The 21554-nt window shown below is 51.9% G+C and overlaps 6 protein-coding genes across 6 annotated transcripts; 4 read left to right on the top strand and 2 right to left on the bottom strand.

The window, feature by feature from the left end:
* Positions 1-1515: 1515 nt before the first annotated feature.
* On the top strand, positions 1516-2916 carry GT037_005302 (integral component of membrane; the record flags this gene model as incomplete). The annotated part of the gene is made up of 1 exon (XM_038930349.1): positions 1516-2916. One exon carries the CDS (start codon positions 1516-1518, stop codon positions 2914-2916), a length of 1401 nt encoding a protein of 466 aa, XP_038787299.1.
* A 738-nt stretch (positions 2917-3654) lies between these two features.
* On the bottom strand, positions 3655-4671 carry GT037_005301 (prenyltransferase family; the record flags this gene model as incomplete). Its single annotated transcript, XM_038930348.1, has 1 exon — positions 3655-4671. The coding sequence occupies one exon, from the start codon at positions 4669-4671 to the stop codon at positions 3655-3657; it is 1017 nt and encodes a 338-aa protein (XP_038787298.1).
* Positions 4672-5614: 943 nt separating this feature from the next.
* On the top strand, positions 5615-7513 carry GT037_005300 (flavin-binding monooxygenase-like family protein; the record flags this gene model as incomplete). The annotated part of the gene is made up of 1 exon (XM_038930347.1): positions 5615-7513. The coding sequence occupies one exon, from the start codon at positions 5615-5617 to the stop codon at positions 7511-7513; it is 1899 nt and encodes a 632-aa protein (XP_038787297.1).
* Positions 7514-9600: 2087 nt separating this feature from the next.
* Positions 9601-11074, bottom strand: GT037_005299 (uncharacterized protein; the record flags this gene model as incomplete). Its single annotated transcript, XM_038930346.1, has 3 exons — positions 9601-9898; positions 9948-10919; positions 10971-11074. 3 exons carry the CDS (start codon positions 11072-11074, stop codon positions 9601-9603), a joined length of 1374 nt encoding a protein of 457 aa, XP_038787296.1.
* A 4169-nt stretch (positions 11075-15243) lies between these two features.
* GT037_005298 (molybdenum cofactor sulfurase) lies at positions 15244-17026 on the top strand (the record flags this gene model as incomplete). Its single annotated transcript, XM_038930345.1, has 3 exons — positions 15244-15379; positions 15428-15878; positions 15934-17026. The coding sequence occupies 3 exons, from the start codon at positions 15244-15246 to the stop codon at positions 17024-17026; spliced, it is 1680 nt and encodes a 559-aa protein (XP_038787295.1).
* Positions 17027-19522: 2496 nt separating this feature from the next.
* GT037_005297 (uncharacterized protein) lies at positions 19523-20105 on the top strand (the record flags this gene model as incomplete). The annotated part of the gene is made up of 2 exons (XM_038930344.1): positions 19523-20051; positions 20098-20105. 2 exons carry the CDS (start codon positions 19523-19525, stop codon positions 20103-20105), a joined length of 537 nt encoding a protein of 178 aa, XP_038787294.1.
* Positions 20106-21554: the final 1449 nt, after the last annotated feature.

Below are 21554 nucleotides of genomic sequence, written 5' to 3'. Positions count from 1 at the left end.
GCCCAGCAGCGATTCCCAAAGTGCCGGGCCTGTCGCAGGACGGCAGACAGGCAGGCATGGGCAGATAGGAAGCGGAACATTTGGCAAAGATGACGAGAGTGGAGTGAATAGAGTTCGAGCAGCAGCGTACCAGGCGGCAACGTTGGGTAGCACATCAGGTGGAACAGCGGAGTAGTCAGGTCGAGTTGCAGTACTCCTTTCATGTTCTCACGAGTGTAGGTTAATCACGCGACGAGTTCGAGTATCAAGGGTACTGAATCTCGACGGGGGCTGAGTGCGAGTTTGAAGAGGTGTTAAGTGAGATCTTTTTTGTTGGCATTACTGCAGGAAGGTTGTAGGCATGGGAGCTGTTTTAAGAGGCAACGCGGGCAGATGGAGACATGGCAAGAGAAGGGTAATGAAGGAACAGAGAGTTCTTCTCGCGAGAGCAGTGCGATGAGACTTGTAAGAAGAGAAGGCAGGTTAAAATCGAGCGGAAGCGATGGGTTCCAGGGCTGAATTACCTACTTGGGCGACAACGACGGACACGACCGTTCGGTACTATCAACATTGGCGTTTTGAGAGACCAAGCCTCCTCCTCGCGCTATTCTTCATGCGCCAACATATACTGTGGCCCTGGAATAGATCACGCTCGAAAGAGCTTTGCATGGTATCGTAGACGGCAGCGCGCAAGAGGGAAAATAGATGCTGATCGGATCGCTATGGCCGCTCTCAGAGGAGGATTCGTAGGTCCGAGAATATGCCAGAAAGACTTATAATGGTGGAACTCGTGAACGGAAACCAAATGTCATTTTGACCTCATCTTCCAGCTCGCCTGCCCCAACGAATATAGGCCTCGAATAACCGCAACATTGCACGTTCGTATCCCGGTTAAGAACTGTGACGCGCATGTGCGCAATGCAACGCTGCGGCCAAAGACCCCTATGTCTGTATTGCAAACAGTAAAGCTTAGCACTGTATGAAGAATTTGGCGACACATAGAATCCACTTTGGACCGACGTAGTGCATCAAGAATTTTCAGCAATGCAATAGTGCAGCCGTTGAACGGCCGGCTATCCTTGTATTAGCTAAAGCATCTCGCCTAGCTGTCGCTTTCAGGAAAGACCAACGCGATGCTCGGCAAGGATCTGCACGCCTAGTCAGGCCGAATGCTTCCCGAATGCTTCCCGAATACTTCACGTTACACCTTCAGAACATCGTGAGCAGCAAGCGGCGCGCTCAGACTCTGCACCGCTGGAAGGCGATGCCGACCTGTGCGCTGGGTCTCCACGTGTCGAGATAACGATATCCTGTTAGTTGTGTCAATTCCATTACTTTTGGCGAGCTTGCGGGGAATCTGCCTTCATATATGTACCATGGGGCATCTTGCACTATGTGGAGAAGGACTGGTGTCTTATTCAGTTTCCTGGTCTGCTCTTATTCATTTCATCACTTATGCTACTTGAAATCTGAGCTGAACATCTCTTTGATACCTCATTGCCATCATCTGTCACCTTCTCTCCTTTCAAGCTCGACATGTCCGACCACATCTCGTCGACACGACGCAAGAACGACAAGAACGATGACGATTCTAATCTAGCCGACAACCAACTATTCGGCGAGGGCGAGGTCTGGGACTCGCAACGTGCCAAACAAATCGCCAAAGACGGAGATGCTCACTTCCATCGTCTGGGATGGAAGCGCCTCGCAGTTGTCACCATCGTTGAGGCCATCGCCCTTGGCGCGCTTTCTTTGCCCCAGGCCTACGCAACTCTCGGCATGTTTCCAGGCGTTCTGCTCACTGTCGGACTTGGCTGCGTTGCCATCTTTACCAGCTACATTGTTGGCCAGGTGAAGCTGAAGTTCCCAGAGGTCGCGTCCTACGCCGATGCAGGCCGCCTTCTGCTCGGCCGTTTCGGCTACGAACTCTTCGGTGCTGCGCTGGTGCTCGAGCTCGTCATGGTTGTTGGTTCGCACGCGTTGACCGGCAGTATTGCGCTCATCAACATTAACGGTGGCCATGTCTGTTCCATCGTGTTCTCTGCTGTTTCCGCCATCATCTTGCTCATTCTCGCCATTCCGCCCTCCTTCTCCGAAGTCGCCATCCTTGGATACATCGATTTTGCCTCCATCCTAATCGCAATCGGCATCACCATCATCGCAACCGGTGTCCAAGCTGGTGACAAGGCTGGCGGCATGTCTGCTGTTGACTGGTCTGCCTGGCCCAAAGAAGACTTGACTTTTTCTGAAGCCTTCGTCGCTGTCTCCAACATCATCTTCGCTTTCAGCTTTGCCATCGGACAATTCAGCTTCATGGACGAAATGCATACGCCACAAGAATATATGAAATCTATTTGGGCATCTGGCGTCATTCAAATCTGCATCTACACGCTTACCGGAGCGTTGTGCTACGCTTTCATTGGCAAAGATGTCGATTCCCCAGCACTCCTCTCTGCTGGTACGCTCGTCTCGAAAATCGCATTTGGCATTGCGCTTCCTGTCATCTTCATTTCCGGTAGCATCAACACTACCGTCGCCCTGCGCTATATCCACGGCCGTATGTTCAAGAACTCGGTGTTGAAGTATATCAACACAGTCGCCGGTTGGGCTTCCTGGATTGTACTGGTCGCCATTTTCACCATCATTGCGTGGGTTATTGCCGAAGCTATTCCTATATTTTCTGACCTGCTATCCCTCGCCTCTGCGCTGTTTGTCTCCGGCTTCTCATTCTGGATTCCCGCAGTGATGTGGTACCGTCTCCTGCGCAAGGGCAGCCCCTTTGCGAGAGAAAATCTGTTGATGAGCGCGGCCTGCTTGTTGGCGTTCATCATTGGGATCACAACGCTGGGCGCCGGATCCTACGCAACGATTGCGGACATAATCAAACTTACCACAACTGGGACCGCGCATAAGCCGTTCACTTGCCGCTCTGCATAGATATTGTATATATACTCAAATAGCTTCCTCTCGAACTGGGCTATATTTCCTACTTCAATTCAATTTGCTCGTGGTGACAGCTTTGTGAAGTACTTTAATACGATGTGTATTCTTGTCAAACAAATAATGCACTACATCACGACGTCGGTCATCAGAAACAATCAGGCAACACACAACGCTCGGATAACAACACTAACGGGACGACGGCAGGCTGTAGTCCTAAAACGGCTTCACGTAGACAACAGTCACAGTATTCACTTGACATACTGTGTAGAACGCGTCTTCTCCGATAACCTGTAACAATCTCCTCGAGTTTCAATTTCCTACTTTCGGTGCTCACCGTGAGCAATCAGAGGGGTACCTAGGTATTTACATTTGGGATTGCATACTCAGACACCTCTGCTTGTCTATCCATACTGCTTGATGCGCGACTCAGATTACTAGTCATCCGCTTTCCATGGAAACCAGAGGTGCCTAGACTTTCAATGGTCTGAATCAATTTGTATTGTTCTATGTTAAACAGAAGCTATCGATCACCTTGACTACCCCATATTCTGTCATAAGTTCGTTATTCTCGAGATACCCTTATCTAGAAGGCTATTCTCGTATCCATGTATAGGAGCTGATAAAGCCGCAAATGGCTCGTCATCTTTGCATCCTTACAGTGCCATGTCCTGTCACAGGATGAGTCTTCTTAACGGTTCGACCAAGAGTCTTTCACGTTGGCGACTCTCAAATTTACATCTTTGCCATCAGCAGCTCACCCACCAAACCAGTCACCAATACCCCACTGACCCACCACTGACTGTACACGAAGAAGTTCCTACACGCTTTTGGATCCCACACGTCGAGCCGGGCCAACATGAATAATGCGGCAAAAGAAGATACACTGGCACCAACCTGGAACGGGCCGCGCGTGAGACCACCCCACGACACGGTGGCCCACAAGAAGCCGGCCATGGCGCTTGCGATCGATAGCAGAAACACCTTAGGGTAGCGACGCACGGCAATAGCCAACGAGCCCACACCGGCGTTGAGGTCATCTCTGATGTCTTGGAAGGCGTAAACCGTATCATAAGTGATGTTAAAGAGAGTTTGACAGGCCCACATAGCCATCATAGCTTTGCTGCGATCCTCGATATCGAGCATGGGAACCGGCGCAGCTGGGTAAGGTCCGTCAACGACGGCAGCGTCAACCAAGAAGACCGCCCAGCCCACGCCCGCACCCAGGCAGAGCTGTGGGAAGTTGCCGAAGCGCTTCATGAAGGGATAGAAGAGGGCAAGGATAGTTGTGAGGAGTGCCTGCTGACCAGCTCGGGCTGGCAGTGTAGCGTAAAACAGGACGTGGCGCGAGATGGCGAGGACGAGAGTCGTGAAGAGGGCGTCCGGTGTCGATAGGGCACCGCGGGCGAGCGGCCGCTTCTTGCAGCGCTCGACTTGTCGATCGAGGTCTTGGTCGACAGTGTCGTTCCACGCGCAGCCGAAGCTGCGTAAGATGAGGCCGTCGAGCAGGAAGACAGCGCTCAGCCTGGTCCAGTCGGCTGGAGAGAGGGCTTTCGGGTTGGTCAAGTTGACTGAGTAGAGGAAGCCAATGAAGTAGGGGAAGTAGACGCCCAAAAGTCCGGCGGGCTTGCTGAAGCGTGTGAGCTCCAGGTAAGGTCCCCAGGAAGCTTTTGGTGCCGCATCTTTAGGCCTTGACGAGATTGACGAGAGTTTGGCAGGCGCCGTCTCCACGATAGTGCGTAGGGTCGACATGTCGTGTGTAGCTCAACTACGATGCGTGGAGTTCAATGTAGTTCAGGAGCAGACAAGACTCGAAACGAGTTTCCTCTGGATCTCTCTACCCTTTGACTGCTAAGCACTTCTTAAGCTGTATGGGATTTGTAGGCTTTTAGGCTCTTGGGTTAGAATTCACCGCTAAGTTATTGGTGCGTCAACACGTCACGTACTAGGCATGCAAGGGGCTTATCGGGGAGTTTGGGGTTAATCGGTGCATTTGTTGTACAATGTTGAGAAGAGACATAGGTACGTTGCATCTCTGCTACAGAATCTACTGTTCTCTTGCCGGATTCCCGCTGACTGAAATGTAGCTTTTAGTTTCCAATCCATCGTCAGAGCTCATGTCTAGAGCCTTACCTATGAAGACTTGATGGAAGCAATTTCTTGTGAGAATGTCCTCCTGTCAGGGGCGTGAGGCTGATCATCCTCCTGCGGCCAACGATGAGCCTGTTTGATAGGTCGTGGGGCCGCAAAGCTGCAGGTTCGTATGTTGGCTTAGGGTCGTCTATAGATCTGATGACCTAATCGCGATTACAAGCTTCTTGAATGAGGCGGGGAGGGAGTCGTTCCTAGGCAGACTATAGCGCCAAAATCCACCGTTGATGTTCACTCGCGCCCCCACACGAGATCGGACCATTTTGGTTAAAGTCGGGATCCGACACCACAAGAACGCGACACCATGGCAAGATTACCCTCGCTACGTTGCCGGGCAAGCCGGCTCGGATGAGGGAGAAACAGACACGGCAGATGAAAAGGAGTAGGTTGGAGCAGGGCATTAAGATGGGAAGCAGCGGCGCGATAAAAGGCTGGGATTGTCGATTGACATAAAATTGTGTACTCTGGTGTAAAGCCAATCATTCAGAATTACGGACTCGTTACTCATAGTTTCCCTCTGCAGTAGAACAGACAGGAAGCACAAATGGCAACGCTCAACGCCGCCGAACTACAAGCCCGATACGCGCAGGAGCGCGACAAGCGACTGCGACCCGACGGATTTCAGCAGTACACACGTCTTCCCAGCAAAGATGATAAGCCGCTCGCCGATGACCCATGGTTACAATATGCGCACCGGGAAGACGGCCCACTCAAGGACGGCGACAACATCCAGTTTCTCATCATCGGCGCAGGTCATGCAGGGCTACTGGCAGGAGGACGACTAGTAGAAGCAGGCTTCTCAGCGAAAGGCATATACCTAGTGGACGTGGCGGGCGGTTTTGGTGGAACATGGTACTGGAACCGCTACCCTGGCCTGCAATGTGATGTGGAGAGCTACATTTACATGCCTTTTCTCGAGGAAACTGGCTATGTGCCCAAACAGAAGTACGCATCAGGCAACGAGATTCGTGAACACTGCGACCGCGTGGCGTCGCACTATGGTCTGCGCGGACAATTCTCGACACGGATGCTCAGTGCGACATGGGACGAGGAGCAAAGACGATGGGTAGTCCGCATGCGCAAAGAGCACAGCAACGGCGAGGAAATGACCATCTTAACACAGTTCTTAATTCCAGCTAGCACCATCTTCACAGAGCCAAGAATGCCCAAGCTCGAGGGCTTCGACGAACTTCGCGCCAACATTCCGGTTTTCCACACAGCACGCTGGGACTTTGACTGCACTGGTGGCTCGCCAACAGATGTTACTCTCTCAAAACTGAAGGGCAAGCGCGTCGGCGTCATCGGTACAGGCGCAACAGCGGTGCAGGTAATACCACAGGTAGCACGCTGGGCTGGTCATACATATGCCTTCCAGCGCACGCCTTCGTACTGTGTGCCGCGCCGCCAGCAGGCCACGGACGATAGCACATGGACACGCGACGTGGCGACGGGGCCCGGCTGGCAACGCGCTCGCCGACTTAACTTTGACACTTTTTTCGACGGTCAGAAGCATTCGGTGGATCATCCGGACCTCGTCGGCGACGGCTGGACACAAATGGCGCGCGGTTTTGCGGGCTTCATTGGAGGCCCGAAACTTGTCACGCCCGACAACGTAGCAGAACACGCTCGTGCGCTGTATGAGATGGATGTGCCACTAGCAGAGCAAGCGCGAGCACACGTGCGGAACACTGTAGTGAAGGACCCAGTCGCGGCAGAGAAGCTACAGCCATGGTATCCGATGTGGTGCAAACGGCCCACGTTCCAAGACGGATATCTGACCGCCTTCAACCAGGAGAATGTTACACTCGTGGACACGGATGGCAAGGGTGTGGAGCGGTGCACGCCGCGGGGTCTCGTCGCCAACGGAGTCGAGTACGAGCTGGATGTGCTGATTCTCGCCACGGGTTTCCTGCTAGCAACGGGTGCAGACGCAGCACCTGCAGAGCTCTTTGGCATACCCGTTATTGGCCGCAATGGCCGCCGTCTCAAGGACAAGTATGGCTCTGCCGATTTTGGTACGATGCATGGCATCGCCACAAATGGCTTCCCCAACCTACTTTATCCTGGTCTCGGCAATGGAGCTGGCTCGCCAAATCTCACTGCCGTCTACGACATCGAGTCCACCCATCTCGCCAATGTATTGAAGGAGGCCGCTCGCCGGGCTCCGGACCCTACAAAGCTTGTCATCGAACCGACCAAACAGGCTGAGGATGCGTGGGTGGACGAGATCGAGAAGTGGTCCCTGTGGTACTCTGTCGTGATAGCGTGCACGCCGGGCTACTTTAATCATGAGGGCGCTACGTTGCGCCTTGCTGGAGGCGATCCTGAGAAGCGGAGGCAGGCCATGCGAAGGGTACTGCACGGAGGTGGTATCGCTATGTACGAGCGCATAGTCCGCGAATACGATGCGAAGGGCGATATTGAGGGCTTCGAGGTGTCGTGAAAGTCATGGTATTATGGTAGCGTACATAGCAATTGTGCTATATGAGTCGAGGGAATCAACTTCATAATTCAGCAGTACGCAATGCTTAGAACGGCGTAGCTTGAATAGTCGTGTTGTAGAATCGCGCGAAGGCTCACGGGAGGGCCGACAAGGCTGAGCGATCTAGGCACGCTTACTGTCTTTGGTTAGAGTCAAAACGCGTTTCGTTGTGGCGCGGATGTAGATTTTGAAAAGTTAGCAGCTGCGACGCGTCGCTTTGTGGCTATCATGCGAGCATGCAGGTCTTGCCACTAGCCTTCAATTCCATTCGAATCCGACATATCGGTGAGGCACCCACAGAAACAATGCAATTGTTACGAGCATCCCCCCATATCCGAATGGCTACTTATTCTGATGAGTATGGCAAACCTGGCGTAGAATCATCACAAGATAGTTTTCAATGTCGCCTGGAGTGCATAGGGGCGACGGCTTCTACGGAGTGATCGGTTAATCCTTCATCCTGACATGATGGCTTTCTAGGCGGAAAGATCTGGGCTTTGCCTATAGAGATGACTTGCTACGAACGGTCAGTTCTTACACACCATCAGCACAGAAGGTGCCTACTGTGGCTTCCATCGCGTGCCAATCATGTCCACTACTAGCCAACAGATATGTGAAAATGATGAGTCGACGCAACTGTGCGGCGGTGTACAGAATGTTCGGACCCGCTACTTCTCTGTTGAGAGAATATTGAGACAGGCTATTGGACAGCTGAGATACCGGGTAACCCACACGTTCTCGTGCCCGGGATCTGAACGATGATACCCCTTCCACAACATTGGATTATTGGGTGCGCGTGCTGGAGGACGTTGTATCAGACCTCACCGTTGGGGAGGGCTTGCCAAGACAGTGGTCACGGGTGCCAGAGATCGGAAAGACTTCAATTTCCTCCAAGTTTCACACCCTCCACATCATGAGACACGACGCATAAACTCGGCTTGCACAACAACAAGTCTATCATCGTAACTAATGACAATGTTATCCTCTCCTTGCAGATGCCGCACCTATATTGTTTGCTAGTTGCTACCTGGGGCGGATATTCAGGTGAGCACGCTAGGGGCTGTCAGTATTGCTCGAAGAAGAGTAGCAAAGCCATGTGGAAAGAAGCAATGTTGGATCGAGGCGACGAGCCGCTAACGATGCTCACGATCTAGTAGACGTCTGGAGGCGTCGATCGTCCGGGACATCCAATACTACTAGCGAAGAACTAGTGTGCTGGGACCGTGCCGGAGCTCCTTAGCAGCGGACCTTCAGCAGGACTGATGCTCGGGCTCAGACTCCACCTCTCCTTCTTCGAACCTCGTACCTTCACCGCCATCATTGCCAAACATCTCGAGTACGAAATCGTTACAAACCAGCGTGTTCATTATGCCTCTTCGGGAAACCTATCGATTCTTGAAACGATTCAACCGACGACAATCTTGGTCTGCCGATGCTCGCCCTTCTATCCTACATCCACCGTCTTGATCTCTATCCGTTTGTAGCATCTCGAGCTGATGATAACGTATCCCATAACGCCCCATAGGAAACCGAAACTATCACCAAACCTGGACCAAAACCATCATCCCAAAACGTTACATACATCATGGAATTGTCGTAGCAGTATGCAGGCATGCTACACCTAGACAAGTCCTCAGCCAAGACGAAACCCAGAAATCTAGGCTGACACAAATGATACGGGAAGAAGAATCGAATGTACAAAGAAAGATTTTTTTGGAGATGCGGTTCGCGAAAGGCTGTATGGCTTGGGCTGCCTTTCAAAACCTCAGACACCTAACAATGGGGTATATGCGCCGAAGTGCATTATGAGAATGAGAATGGGAAGGAGAACAAGAGCATGCTGTAATGTGCAAGGCAAAAAAAAAGGACGAAAGGAAGACTGCGCGCGGGCACGACCAATGCGCGTCATGGGCAGAAGACCATGGTGCAAAGGCGTCTCAATGTGGTGTTGATCCAGCTGCTGAAGCATCGTCATCGGCAGCTATATCCATGCAAGTTCCGGATAGGATTAGGATCAGCCTCACCTCCCTTGGTCAGACATCTTCGAATCAGTGGCAACCCTGGAGGAGTTCTGGGTGGTGGCGTCGGTAGTGCTTGACCCTAGCATCGGCCCTCTGGAAAGTCTTGTCGCAGCCGCTATTCGCGCAACTAAACAGGACTGGTGGGCCACGATGTTTCTGTCTCTTGTGTCGCCCGTAATTGCCTTGACGGTAGATGCCTGAAAACTTTGCAGGGCAGTCAGGACAGCCAAGCACATCCGATGTTGTGGAGGCCGCGGGGGAAGACGGTCTGGAGCTATGCGACTCAGCTACGGGAACATGAAGATGGCTGTTGAAGTGGTATGAGCTACTTTGGTTAGCGTCTGCCAATGGAGGTAGAAGCGCACAAGACTTACGTCTTACGAGAACCTTCTTGCACCGCGGTTCGATCTGGAAGTGGTTGCATCAGAACGCCCTGTTGTCCGAATGCTGAGTTCGTAGGCTGCATGAAAGAGCCATGCCTTTGCCCTTGGCGATTATTGTCGAGCAGGTTGGACGCGAAGCTTGCACGATCTAACAAACTGCCAGGTTGGTTACAATCAGGGCGCAGAGTCGCTACACTAGCCCCTCCCCAGGTAAAGTCCTCAGCACCACCGGTCGAGCCTGTATTTGAAGAAGCCGAGTTTGAGATACAGTCACTGTTTTGGCTGGCATGGCTCGTCTCAGATGCTCCAACCATGTCCTTCGGTAGGCTCAATTGCGCGGCTGTGAGTCCGAACTGGTCACTGAGCTGCTTTTCCGGGGACCACGGACCGTCTTCTTTGTATTCAACCTGTCCTCCGGGCATGGAATGAGCATCAAAGTCCATGCCATGAACGTTATCTAGATTCAGATCGGTGTCTAGACCAAAATCCCCAACCCAATCGGCATCTAGGTTGTCCCCCAGGCTATCATGCTGATGAGACTGCTGTGTGTAATATCCATCGAGATTTGGGCTCGGCATGAATGGTCGTACGCCATCATGACGCTGTTCGCTATAGCTCCATGGGTGGCCGAACGCGACATCGCCAGAGTCGCTAGCAAAGGTAGGAATGACCTCGGGAAGGTTGTCTGGACAAGACCACTGCCCATGGCAGTGGCAATGTGTACCGTGGTTGACGCATTGGGCTCCCTGTTGGAGTGGGTTGTCAAAAACGGCAGTGTTGCTTAAGCTGGACCCGAGTTGTGGACTATAATTCGACGGAGAATGCGGTGCATGATCGTATCGATCCGTCTGTTGGTGTTCCCGATCCACTACAGGGTCTGAGTGTTGATGAGTTTGATTCTCTAGGTATTCTTGGCCATTGCGCTGGTCCACTTCCGACACTGAGGGGTTTGCTTGATAGGCCCTGCCATCGACGTCAGCACTGTCACGCATGATGTGCCCAGGATTCACATACCCATTCTGACGCAGTTCGTGGATGTTGTCATGATCACCAGCGTTCTCGTCCGACGAAACGTTCGACGGGTATTCTCCGCTTCCCCAGGGGTACAAGTTGCTCATAGTGGGCGCCGGTTGAGATTCTTTGACACCAGTAACTCTTTTCTCCTTCTAAAATTCAACTGGCCCCAGTTCTGTTGTGCTGATGCGTGCCTGCAAGAGAAGGAAGTTGTTGGCGGTGTACTGAACTCTGGCAGCCGACAACACTAGAAGGTACCCTTCGCAGTGTGTACAGACGCCAGAATGATGAAGAAAAAGATGACCTATGATGGCTGAAAGAGTATGGCTTACTGGGTAATGGAAGCTACCAGGAGCTGGTCATTACGGGAGCTTTGAAGTGGTTATACAGATGGCGCTAGTGCCCGGATCCCGGAACATCGCTGTCTGCGCCTCGCTGGCAACAGGTCCTCCAAAGAGACTTTCAGTTACCGTTGTAAGACGATGAGTTTAAGATCAGACGCAAAACTCTGCAATGCTAGAGAGGACGTGCTTTGCGCCGAGATGCAATATTGATGGTGATGTATAAGGCAGGTACACATCTGTATGGACACGCGATGGTGGGTGTTCGCTGAGGAACTCACAGGCGTGTCGGCGCGAAGCACGAACACAGAGGTCCTTCGGATACCTTGTTTGAAACACTTTTGGATAGCCTCTTGTTCGCGTTACATTGGTGACGGCATCGCTGCCGTTCATTACCACTATTGGACGGAGTCGTTGCGATGATGGAGAGGCTCTCCTTTCTGGCTGTTGAGGCCAAAGACTTTATGCCAACACCATCTCCTGATGCCTCTTCGCTCAATCCATTGTAAATAGTCGAATTGTGTATCGTCGGCGAGGATACGGTGCTCGTGCAGGAAGCGGTGAAGGGACAGCGATGGTTGGCTCTACTCGAAGCCCCGCTGCCACCAACCAACGATTGGTAGGCTTCAATAGCGTCTAGCTTGGGCTGGTTGCGAATCCCGCTATAGGATGACAGGAAGGTTCAAATTGTCTTGATGACCAATAGCACTTTCAGTGATGCAGCAGTAATAACAAGATGGTATAGCCTAGTGACCTTGTCCTGTCGAGTTTGGCCATTCCGCGAGTTGTGTTCGGAGCGGCTCCTGGTCGCTGAGCCACAGTGTACGAGCCATAGTGGATCCGTACGGGCCCTTGTGTCATCATTGGAGTGATGCTGTGGTAGCGGATGATTCTTCGTCGCGGCGCATAGTAGGGCAGACTGAAGGGCAGATTGGGTATGACGATATGAGTCGTAGGTAGCACGACGCTACCTATGCACTTTGCTCTGTGAATACATTTGGCTGACTTGCCATGGCGAAGGGTGGGTTCTCTCTAGAACGAAAGCGCAGGCTGATTTCACAGCAACATAGGAGGGGCATGCCAAACGATCCGGTGCGCAGCAGTTGTTTGGCATTTAGTAAGGCTGTGGAAGAAGTTGAAAAGCGGCATCAAGCTCTAAGCTACAGAAGAGATGGACAGCCTTTATCAACCGCTGACTGAAAGCTCGCCCCCAACCCGAAGGGGCTCCTTTTGACGCCTTTACCGATTGTCCCTCGGTGTGCCAGGACCCGTTCTCCTGCGGCACATTGAATCAGCCACCTGAAGTGGAGGGATGGATCCGCCTGCAGCGGCAATCTTTGGAGATTTACGATAGCAGTCCAGCGACAACCGTAGTCAACCAATCGCCGCTTCGAAAGCTTTCATTGTTCGTGCGTCAAAAGAACTGAACAGCAACATATCGCTCCTCGGCTTGCATCGAGGACTGGTCGTTCTGCGTGATAGCTTTCTGACCAGATCAATGTTCAGGCTCGGTGAACTGTGCCACCACTACGTTGTGGGTGCATACTAACGCAGCTGTGCATAAATTCCTGCGCCCAGGACAGCGCCATGTTTATTTAAGCGCCCTTTATACCTGTCAAGTACTCACATCCGAACAATATGTGGGCATTTCAAGCCACTTTGCATATCCTACCATTTCCGGAGCCCTTACACCGAGAGAACCCACCGATGGGAAGTCATCTGTCCTTGCGTCACGGGGCTGGGGCCGCATTCTCTACTAATCGACCTCGTATTGGCTCTCGACTAACATTGCTGCCGCTATCAAGACGTTTGTAAAATGATGGCTTGCAGAGCCTAAGCGCTCCAATACATCCGCCGGCTGAGATCGTGTGGACGAACGAGCGATCAAAGCTGGTCGATCAATGTGGGAACACCCGTTCTGACACATTGGTTGACGTGTCTAGCCCTTTTGGAGTATCTGCAGCGAACATCAATCAATTCATCCAGCAATCAATCGAGGCCCGGGCCGTATTTGGAGCGTGCTCGACGACTGTGCCGCATTTTAGGGAGGGAACTGGAGAATGATGGTGGTTCGATAGGAGCCAAGACTCCCTCCAAATTTACCTAGGTCTAGAGAGCAGCGGGTGACTGGCTAGATGAGGTGTAGCTCCAGCCACTTATGCAAGCCTATCTGGCACCACACCATCGCATCTTGATAGGTGGGACCGATAAGTAAACGGTAGTATGTTGTCCGAGTTGCGATGCCAAATTCAGAGCGTCATGTGTAATAGTGAAGACTAATACAACGCTTGCAAAACGCTCAGGGCTCAAAGTGCCGGCAGTAGCATCAGGCGTACCTAGATAGCGTTGGGGCGGGAACCACCGGGGCGGAACACCCCCAACACAGTGGGAAGTCATTGCGACATTGACACGGACCGCGTTAGACATTGACACTCCCGTCGCGTGCGGATCCGATGCGCCGGCATAGCTCTTGGGACTGAGTAATGGATGTGGGACTGCGTGAACATGACCAGGCTTGCGGAACTCTGCTTCTAGGATTTGATAGCTTGCTTACGATCCGGAACCACTACCAACGTCAGAACTTTCGCAAGGTGTGATTCAAACAGTAAATGAGGGTGCGCTCGCAATTATGTTGTGGTGGTGTGCACAACATGCCGTTCTGTACATGTAGACTGCTTGGGTACCAATGCAAATCCAAGATCAGGTTGAAGTCTTCCACTGCCGGTCACAGTGAAGAATAGCACAATAGTTGAGACGGAAATTTCGACTAACAACCAGAATGATTGCAAAAAGTATCAACAAAGATTGACATGTAAAGCATCACCAAATTGTCAGTAGTACTTCTACGAGGAGCAGCCTTACACAGTCGCAAAGATCCTACAAAAGTTGCAGGATCATTGGACCTACGGCCCGCCCCATCTGTGAGCCTTGTCATTGCCGTAGTTGGGGCAGAGCACGGTTGGAAAGGTAGAACCGTGTGTGCACCAAAGAGCCCAACACTCTACTGACGGAGGTCTTTCCGAGGTAAAGACGGAATCGCATGTGCCGCAATCAGAAGATGCAAACCAAGTTATCGAATCCTATTGCGAGAAGGTTGCTAGTCCTCCGCGGACTGAGGCACACCTATTACAAGTCGTAGATAGCGTTGAGGCGATGTTGAAAGGCGCTTCTATGACCGAACGTGTACAATGCCGAGTCTATTGCTCAAGGCCTCTTCTATCATGGACATTGTACTTTTCCTGTCTAAGTACACTTGGAATTGAGCATCGCGTGGCAAAGGATTACCCGACGCTGACCACCCTCTACTCTACGCCCGTTGCCCGCTGGGCAGTAAGCTTAGAGACGAGATCGATCACGACACCTATGCAGTGATAGGTTCATCTTCAGATATTTATGTAGTTTTGGTTTGCTCAGCCTCATCTAGTTCCAATAATCTTAATCTCTCGGGGCCAGATAGTCGCCATTAGGGAACATATTTGTTGATGATAGTATCTTGGAATGCAGGTTCCTGCCATTTGAAGCCACCTGTATAGACTACATTGAGTGTTTATTCCGTATTGGACATAGTGCTCGGAGTCGTATGTGACAGCCAACATGAAAGCTCGTCATTGTACAGTGGATCAGCGTCGAGACTTGAGACCACTGATCTTAATCAAGGTTACGCCCGAAAGAGGCGTGCCGCACTTTGGCAGGTTACTGTGACTTCCCATAATCGGCAAGGATAGCGATGGGGGGACGGGGGCCAGGATAGGATGTGACCAGGCAAAGCAAATGCGGTCGTCTTTGCGGTCTCCAGTGGGAACAGTGGTGTGATTCATAGTTCATGCTTACCCCGTACTGAGACAGCATACAGCACACCGCTTTGCTTCCTTGGGATTGTCGGCCATACAACTCGTTCCAACACTCGATCCAAAGTCAAGTCCCATCGGAAGATGGTTTGCTTCCAGCACCTTCGTCGACGGCCTATGGAAGCCAGTGATGGCAAATACAGGCACGACGATCATGAACGATTAGCCTACAACGAACGGATCAGTCGTATGCGGAAGTTGGAATATCCGATGCTCAAAGGTATGCTGACTTGTAATGTCCCCTTCACATGTTGCTGACCGTTGATAGGCCTGACCTACCTCGACCATGGCGGCACGACCCTTGCACCAAAGTCACTACTCGAATCCTTCTGCAATGAGATGCAGCTTACTCTTCTTGCCAATCCACACTCCGATTCTTCCAATCCAAGTGTGACTGCCATAATGGTAGAGCAAACGCGGCTTGCGGTTTTGAAGATGTTCAATGCCAATCCAGCGTACTTCGATGTTGTCTTTACCGCCAACGCGACTGGCGCAATCAAATTGGTAACTGAAGGCTTCTCAGGCCAAGACGAGGGGTTCGATTACTATTACCATCGCAATAGCCACACGAGCCTTGTTGGTGTTCGCGAACTCGCTCATCGTAGCCATTGCCTCGCATCGAATGAAGAGACAGAAGATTGGCTTGCCGGTGGGAACCGTATCTTCAACGCAGAGCCCTTGTCGAGAAGGCCGGTGTTGTTTGCGTATCCGGCGCAGTCGTAAGTAGCCTGGCGCATGCTATGAGGGTCCACACTGACATTTGCCCCGCGATAGGAACATGAATGGTGAGCGACTTCCGCTGGAGTGGATTACCAAGCTCCGGTTCTCATCACACCATCCAAACTCTTACTCCCTCCTCGATGTAGCCGCTTTGGTATCCACGGCCCCAATCGACCTGAGCAACCACCTCTTTGCCCCTGACTTTATCACACTCTCCTTCTACAAGATCTTTGGGTTTCCAGATCTTGGTGCCTTGATCCTTCGGAGAGCAGCCGGCCATGTGTTCGATAAGCGGAAATATTTCGGTGGTGGTACAACGGAAATGACAACATGCATCAAAGAGTCGTGGGTTGTTCGCAAGGAATCGAGCCTACATGCACGGTTAGAGGACGGAACAATCGCGTTTCGGAATATACTTGCTTTGAAGTGTGCCATAACAACTCACCGCCGTCTATTTGGTGGGCTCGGGGAGGTCTCGAAACATGCCAGTTGGCTTGCCAAAATCCTACACAAGCGCTTAGCGAGCATGGTTCATGACAATGGCGCGGCAGTATGCCGTATGTACCAGTCAAAAGACTCTAGCTATGACCACTCGCAAACGCAAGGACCAACGATAGCCTTCAATGTACGCACAAGCAACGGAACATACGTTGGCCCATGGCACGTGGGCGCGTCGCTAAGAGCGAGTGGGATCCATGTTCGTACGGGCAATGTGTGTAACCCCGGAGGTATTGCATGCGCTCTGGGCATGAGCGACGAGTGGTTGCACGAAGCATTCAATGCGGGCTTGCGGTGCAATACGGAGGCTGATATGCTGGACGGAATACCTGTTGGAATAGTCAGGGTAACCATTGGAGCTGTCAATACCTTGGAGGATGTTGACGCGCTCGTGGCATGCCTATCGCGAGACCTCATGGAGCAAAAGGGCCATGTTCAAGCGACTGTGAAGATATATGACAAGAAGGATGAAGGGATCCTAGAGTCTAGGTCTCCCTCTGCCGTTTCGGAGGCAAAGGGCATCCGGATAGAACCGATGGCATCAGGACGCGAGGAACACGACAACGCGCCAAAAAACCTTAGAAGGCTATTTCTATGGTTGGGAAGGAGAAGAAGTTGGTTCTCCGCTTTGATCCACACGGGTAGGTAGGCTGGGAGTCGTCCGTAGTTTGCCAGGCGTGATTTTCGCGATTCGGTGTTTTCGCGTCCACGCATCCGAGCTCAATTGTTGGACAACAAACTCCACCCATTGTTCTCTTCTGGTAGTTGTGCATGTCTTTAGCGATGTCCAAACAGCGGTTCGCGCAAACCATCCTGACGGTCGTGATGCAATAGAGTCGATCTCGCGACGCCCGTCGCCTTCCCGGCCCCCACACTGAGTCGATCTCGCTAGTCTTTGAAGGGCCTAGCGCAAGATCACCATCCGACGAGACTGTCTGGACATGTGCTCATGCAATATGGAGTTGGTAAAGGTATGATAGCGTCATGGGCAGGTCCCAAGCAGACACTTTGTGCAGTCTGAGAGGGGTGGCGATCCTGGAGGAGTGCATATGGAAAAGCCATGTTGTGTGACAGCCCACCGAACTCTGTTGGCGTCAACGCCACATCGCTGAACACGAGTAGCTTGGCTTCTCGTGCTTGGAACCAGTCCATTTTACCGTTTTGTTGAGACTGAAGAAGCTTGGAAATCAGGATCATGCCCTTTTGAAGTATGATTCCAACGAGCAATGCAAAAGTTGTAGTAATACGGGCAAAGAGAGCGCCTAGGAAGTGCGCACTGAGCGCATTGCTTACTGCTACCATGATTGGTTTGCAGCGGAGGATAGACCCCCTAGATCGTACATGCGGTTGTATGTTGTTCACGAAAGTCAGCTGTGTGACTTTACGCAGATTGTCCAGCATGCGCGCAAGTTCCAAGACAACGGAAATCACTATAGCCGATGCTGCAATCAATGATTGGAGCCGGAAACCCCGCACTTCAGTTGAAGGAAGGGTTCGTAATGGCTCTATCGATCTCCCTGCTGCTGATCTGCAAACTGTTGGCTTTGCGCTAGCATGTAATCAAGACGGTGGCGGCTCTGTAGCTGAGAGACGACTGGCTTATCACTTGCGAGGTACATAACTTCCACCCCTTCAAGGGACTGTAGGAACTGCAGCGGTGTAGATCCGTAGAGAGATGGTAGTGTCATGCGCGCTCCATTTTTCGTGTTCAGTTAGGTGGCTGCTTCACATCTGAGACTTGCCGGTGTACTCATGCGGTTCACAATTTGGAAAGACCAGGCCTCCAAATATGCTTCGATCAAAAACCTGAGAATCCCCGAAATCAGCTTGTCCCAAATTGGCTGTGGACGCCGCCATGGTTGCAGGCCTGAGAACGTGTGAGGAGCATAGGTGTGACTTTGAAAGTCAGGCTACTTTTCATCAGTGGCAGATGGACAAAGGAGGCGCTTCTTCTACCGTCTTATCACGTTGCATCGGCCAGTTCAAAGTAGGGAGCCTTGCTCTCGGATGTATCTATGGTGGCCAGAAGGGTCGTAATCTGCTGTTCTGCATCTGCATGCAGCTGTTGAAGAATGGAGGCGCTAATAGTGATGCAGCCACGACGACGGCCGAATGCATCTTCTACGCGCTATAAGCGTAGCCAGTCTTCTGCGTAATGTCTCGATTTTGATCTGGTCTTGTTTATCCCTGGATCATTCCTTCATGATTACTCGTAATGTTCAGCGCCGCAAGATCTTTCCCCTCGGCTGCCGCTTGTCTCTCAAAGGTGCAAGTCTGTCATCGACTGCTTCATACCAGGATTTCTTCACCCTCGAGGTCCTTGAAAGCTGTGTTGCTTGTCTGCCTTGCAACTGAAGTAGCAGGACTCCTCGTAACAGGGCGATACACGTTTCGTCCAGCCATACCAGCTCGCTGCAGATCATCACAACGCGGGGCTGAAGATAGCCTAGGGCGTAGGCGCTGTCGCTGAGGCACAATGCGAACATTCTCGCCATGGGGCACCGTCTATACATGAGTTTGCCTGCTGCTAATCTTTGTTGAAAGGGTTGAAAGTGACCGCCTTCTTGCTGACATGCAATAGTAGTAGCTCGACACCAGGCTCGTCTTGAGGGCACCTCGGCACAGTGAGCGACGACTTGCCGCCAGTAAGAGCAAGAACGAGGCGATTAGATCCAAGCCTCTCTCCAAGTCGCTCTACAGGGCCGCCTTATCCTCTTCATTCGTTCGAGTAACGTCACTCGTCTTGCAGTCGTCATCTTCAGGTATCGTCCGGACTATTGACGCGCTCCTTGTTCGTCTCGTAGACTTTATGTTCCATGCCTGTCAGCACTGCCCAACTTAACACTAGCTGGTGTCATAGCCAGGGTAAGTGAGGCAACCAACGGTATTCCTAGTTCCAGGTATCGACGTAGAAGGAGTAGCAAAACAAGTATCGCCAGGTTCTGCTGTTGCATCAGAGGCATTCCTCATCGCTGAATCTGCTAGATCTTAATGCTATAGGAGACCGCTAGCCAACGTACGCATTTGCAGCACCTTCCAGTCGTCGTTCATTACACGCCGCCTGTACAGTGTTATAAACTACTGACCTTTCATTAGAAGCGCCAGCCTTACACACGCACACCTCGCGCACGAAGCTAGGCAGAATATGCCTCTGGGCACAGTCTTCGCTAGCATGCCTCCGAATCTTGAAGTGTTTGTGTCGCATAACACTCGCCCTCCGTCTTCTCGACCCAGGACGTCCACCAAGAAGACACAACACACCAAGAAACGCACAATGACATATGAAGATGCACCGGATGGTCGAGAGTGGACGGACAACGTTCGTATGTGCCGCCATTATGCTCCGAACACGAATGCGCTCGGTGTTCTGGGAAGGCTACCCATCAGATACCACGCAACGTTTGGCTACGATCATGAACATCCAGCATCAGGATCTGCACGAGTTATCGAAAGCTCCCGAGACCCAGAGGCAATGTTTGCCATACCGTACCACGAAGATCATCGTGATGTCGATGGTCAAGGCATGGTCAGAGGATGGCCGTCCGGCGCCACGAATTCCAGGTCGAACAATCCAGAGTGGCATCATACTGAGAACCCTGACCAACTACCATGCACTCAGCCTGAGGAAATCGGTCCAGCCCTTCACGACAACCAAATAGCAACATGGTATGATGGTGAAAGGCTATGGATGGGGACCGGATTCCTCGGCGGAACGTGGAGTCCATTAGCGTCCCAGGAAGGGATGGAGGGTCAGTCGATGCTACATGCTTGTACAACGAGCTATGGTCAGCCACCCCACACTCAATACCGACTAGGGGGCTCGGCCAAGTCCGTACCAAGGCGGGCGTCTAGGGGAACTAGCGGTGGTGTAGCGATGGCTGCAGAGATTTCCCATAGACCATATCACGACAACCCTTTTCAGTACGTAAATGCTCACCGCAAGTAACAAGTGACTGCTAAACAAAATAAAGTGCAACAGACGTACGACGATTCCAGCATGACATTGTCATCCGTAAGCCTGCGTCCCTATCGCCCACACATATGAGTCGCGTGCCTTCGACACAAGAGGAAGAACATCTCTTTTGCCTTGAATTCGGTTGCAATGCCAATTTCCGAGGAACTTATGCAAGGGGGAACCTCGGCCGTCACAAACGACTGAAGCACGGCAGTCAGCAAAGCGAGGGTCCGAGGAAGTACGATTGTGAAGAGCCTGGGTGTGCAAAAAGCTACAAGCGTCAAGACGCACGTGTGAAGCATTATCGCAAGCACCACCATCATCTCGCTCCCAGTCCAGCGCTGTCGCGTAAGAAGTATCCGTCTACGTGATTATGTGGCGACAAGTACACCGATGCCTTTGCTGTAATCGAGGAGCCGTGAACAGTTAGGATGACTTCTGATCGGCCGTTGTCATAGAGATGTTTCCAGGGTCGGCGATACATCCAAAGTTCCTTTCCTAGATGATCCTGATTGACATCTTCTCTTCCTCTCGTTTGCATCTCTTCATCGTAACGACACACTGGACATATCCCAAATTTGGTCGCTGCTCTTGCGTATGTAAGCTTATGCTGCTTGGGAAGAACCTCATGCTGTCCGTCCGATTGTGCTGCTGATACATCGAAACCCTTTAAGAGCTTGGCGTAATGGGTTGAGACATTAAGGCGGAGTTGAAGACGGAATGATGTCGAGGGAGTCGTAAGAGAATATGAAAACTATTGGCAACGAGTCGAATTCGCAGAGAACCTTAACATGGCGGCACTGTAGCTAGGTGTGCTAGGTGTAAAAGCGTTGGTGAAGAACGGTTAAGATCAAGGCCTTGGAAGGCTGGGGCATCAGCTCGCTGTTGCCGTAGGCTGCCCGATTCTAGAGGGTCGCCAACGTTTCCAGGGCCTTGACGCCCCTCATCGACTCATCGAAGGAGAGCCTTAGCAGGACTACAGTTTGTCACCCGCGCGCCACGGCCTTTTGCCTCATTCCGGCACCAAGCTGGAATGACGCGTTACAGAGACGATCCGCCTAGGCGCAATCGCTTGCTTCACGATCGGAATAACGCCACTGCTCGGACATTAGGGCGTCTTCCAGAACACCTTGCGCAATGCGACCGGGTTTTGCGGATCGGCGTGGTATGAAAGGTGGAAGGTCTCCTGATATGACCAATATTAGGCCTTCTCACATGTATG

The sequence above is a fragment of the Alternaria burnsii genome, assembly GCF_013036055.1.
Source record: "Alternaria burnsii strain CBS107.38 chromosome Unknown 740, whole genome shotgun sequence".
NCBI classification, from domain to species: Eukaryota; Fungi; Ascomycota; class Dothideomycetes; order Pleosporales; family Pleosporaceae; genus Alternaria; species Alternaria burnsii.
This window is presented reverse-complemented; position numbering and strand designations above follow the sequence as displayed.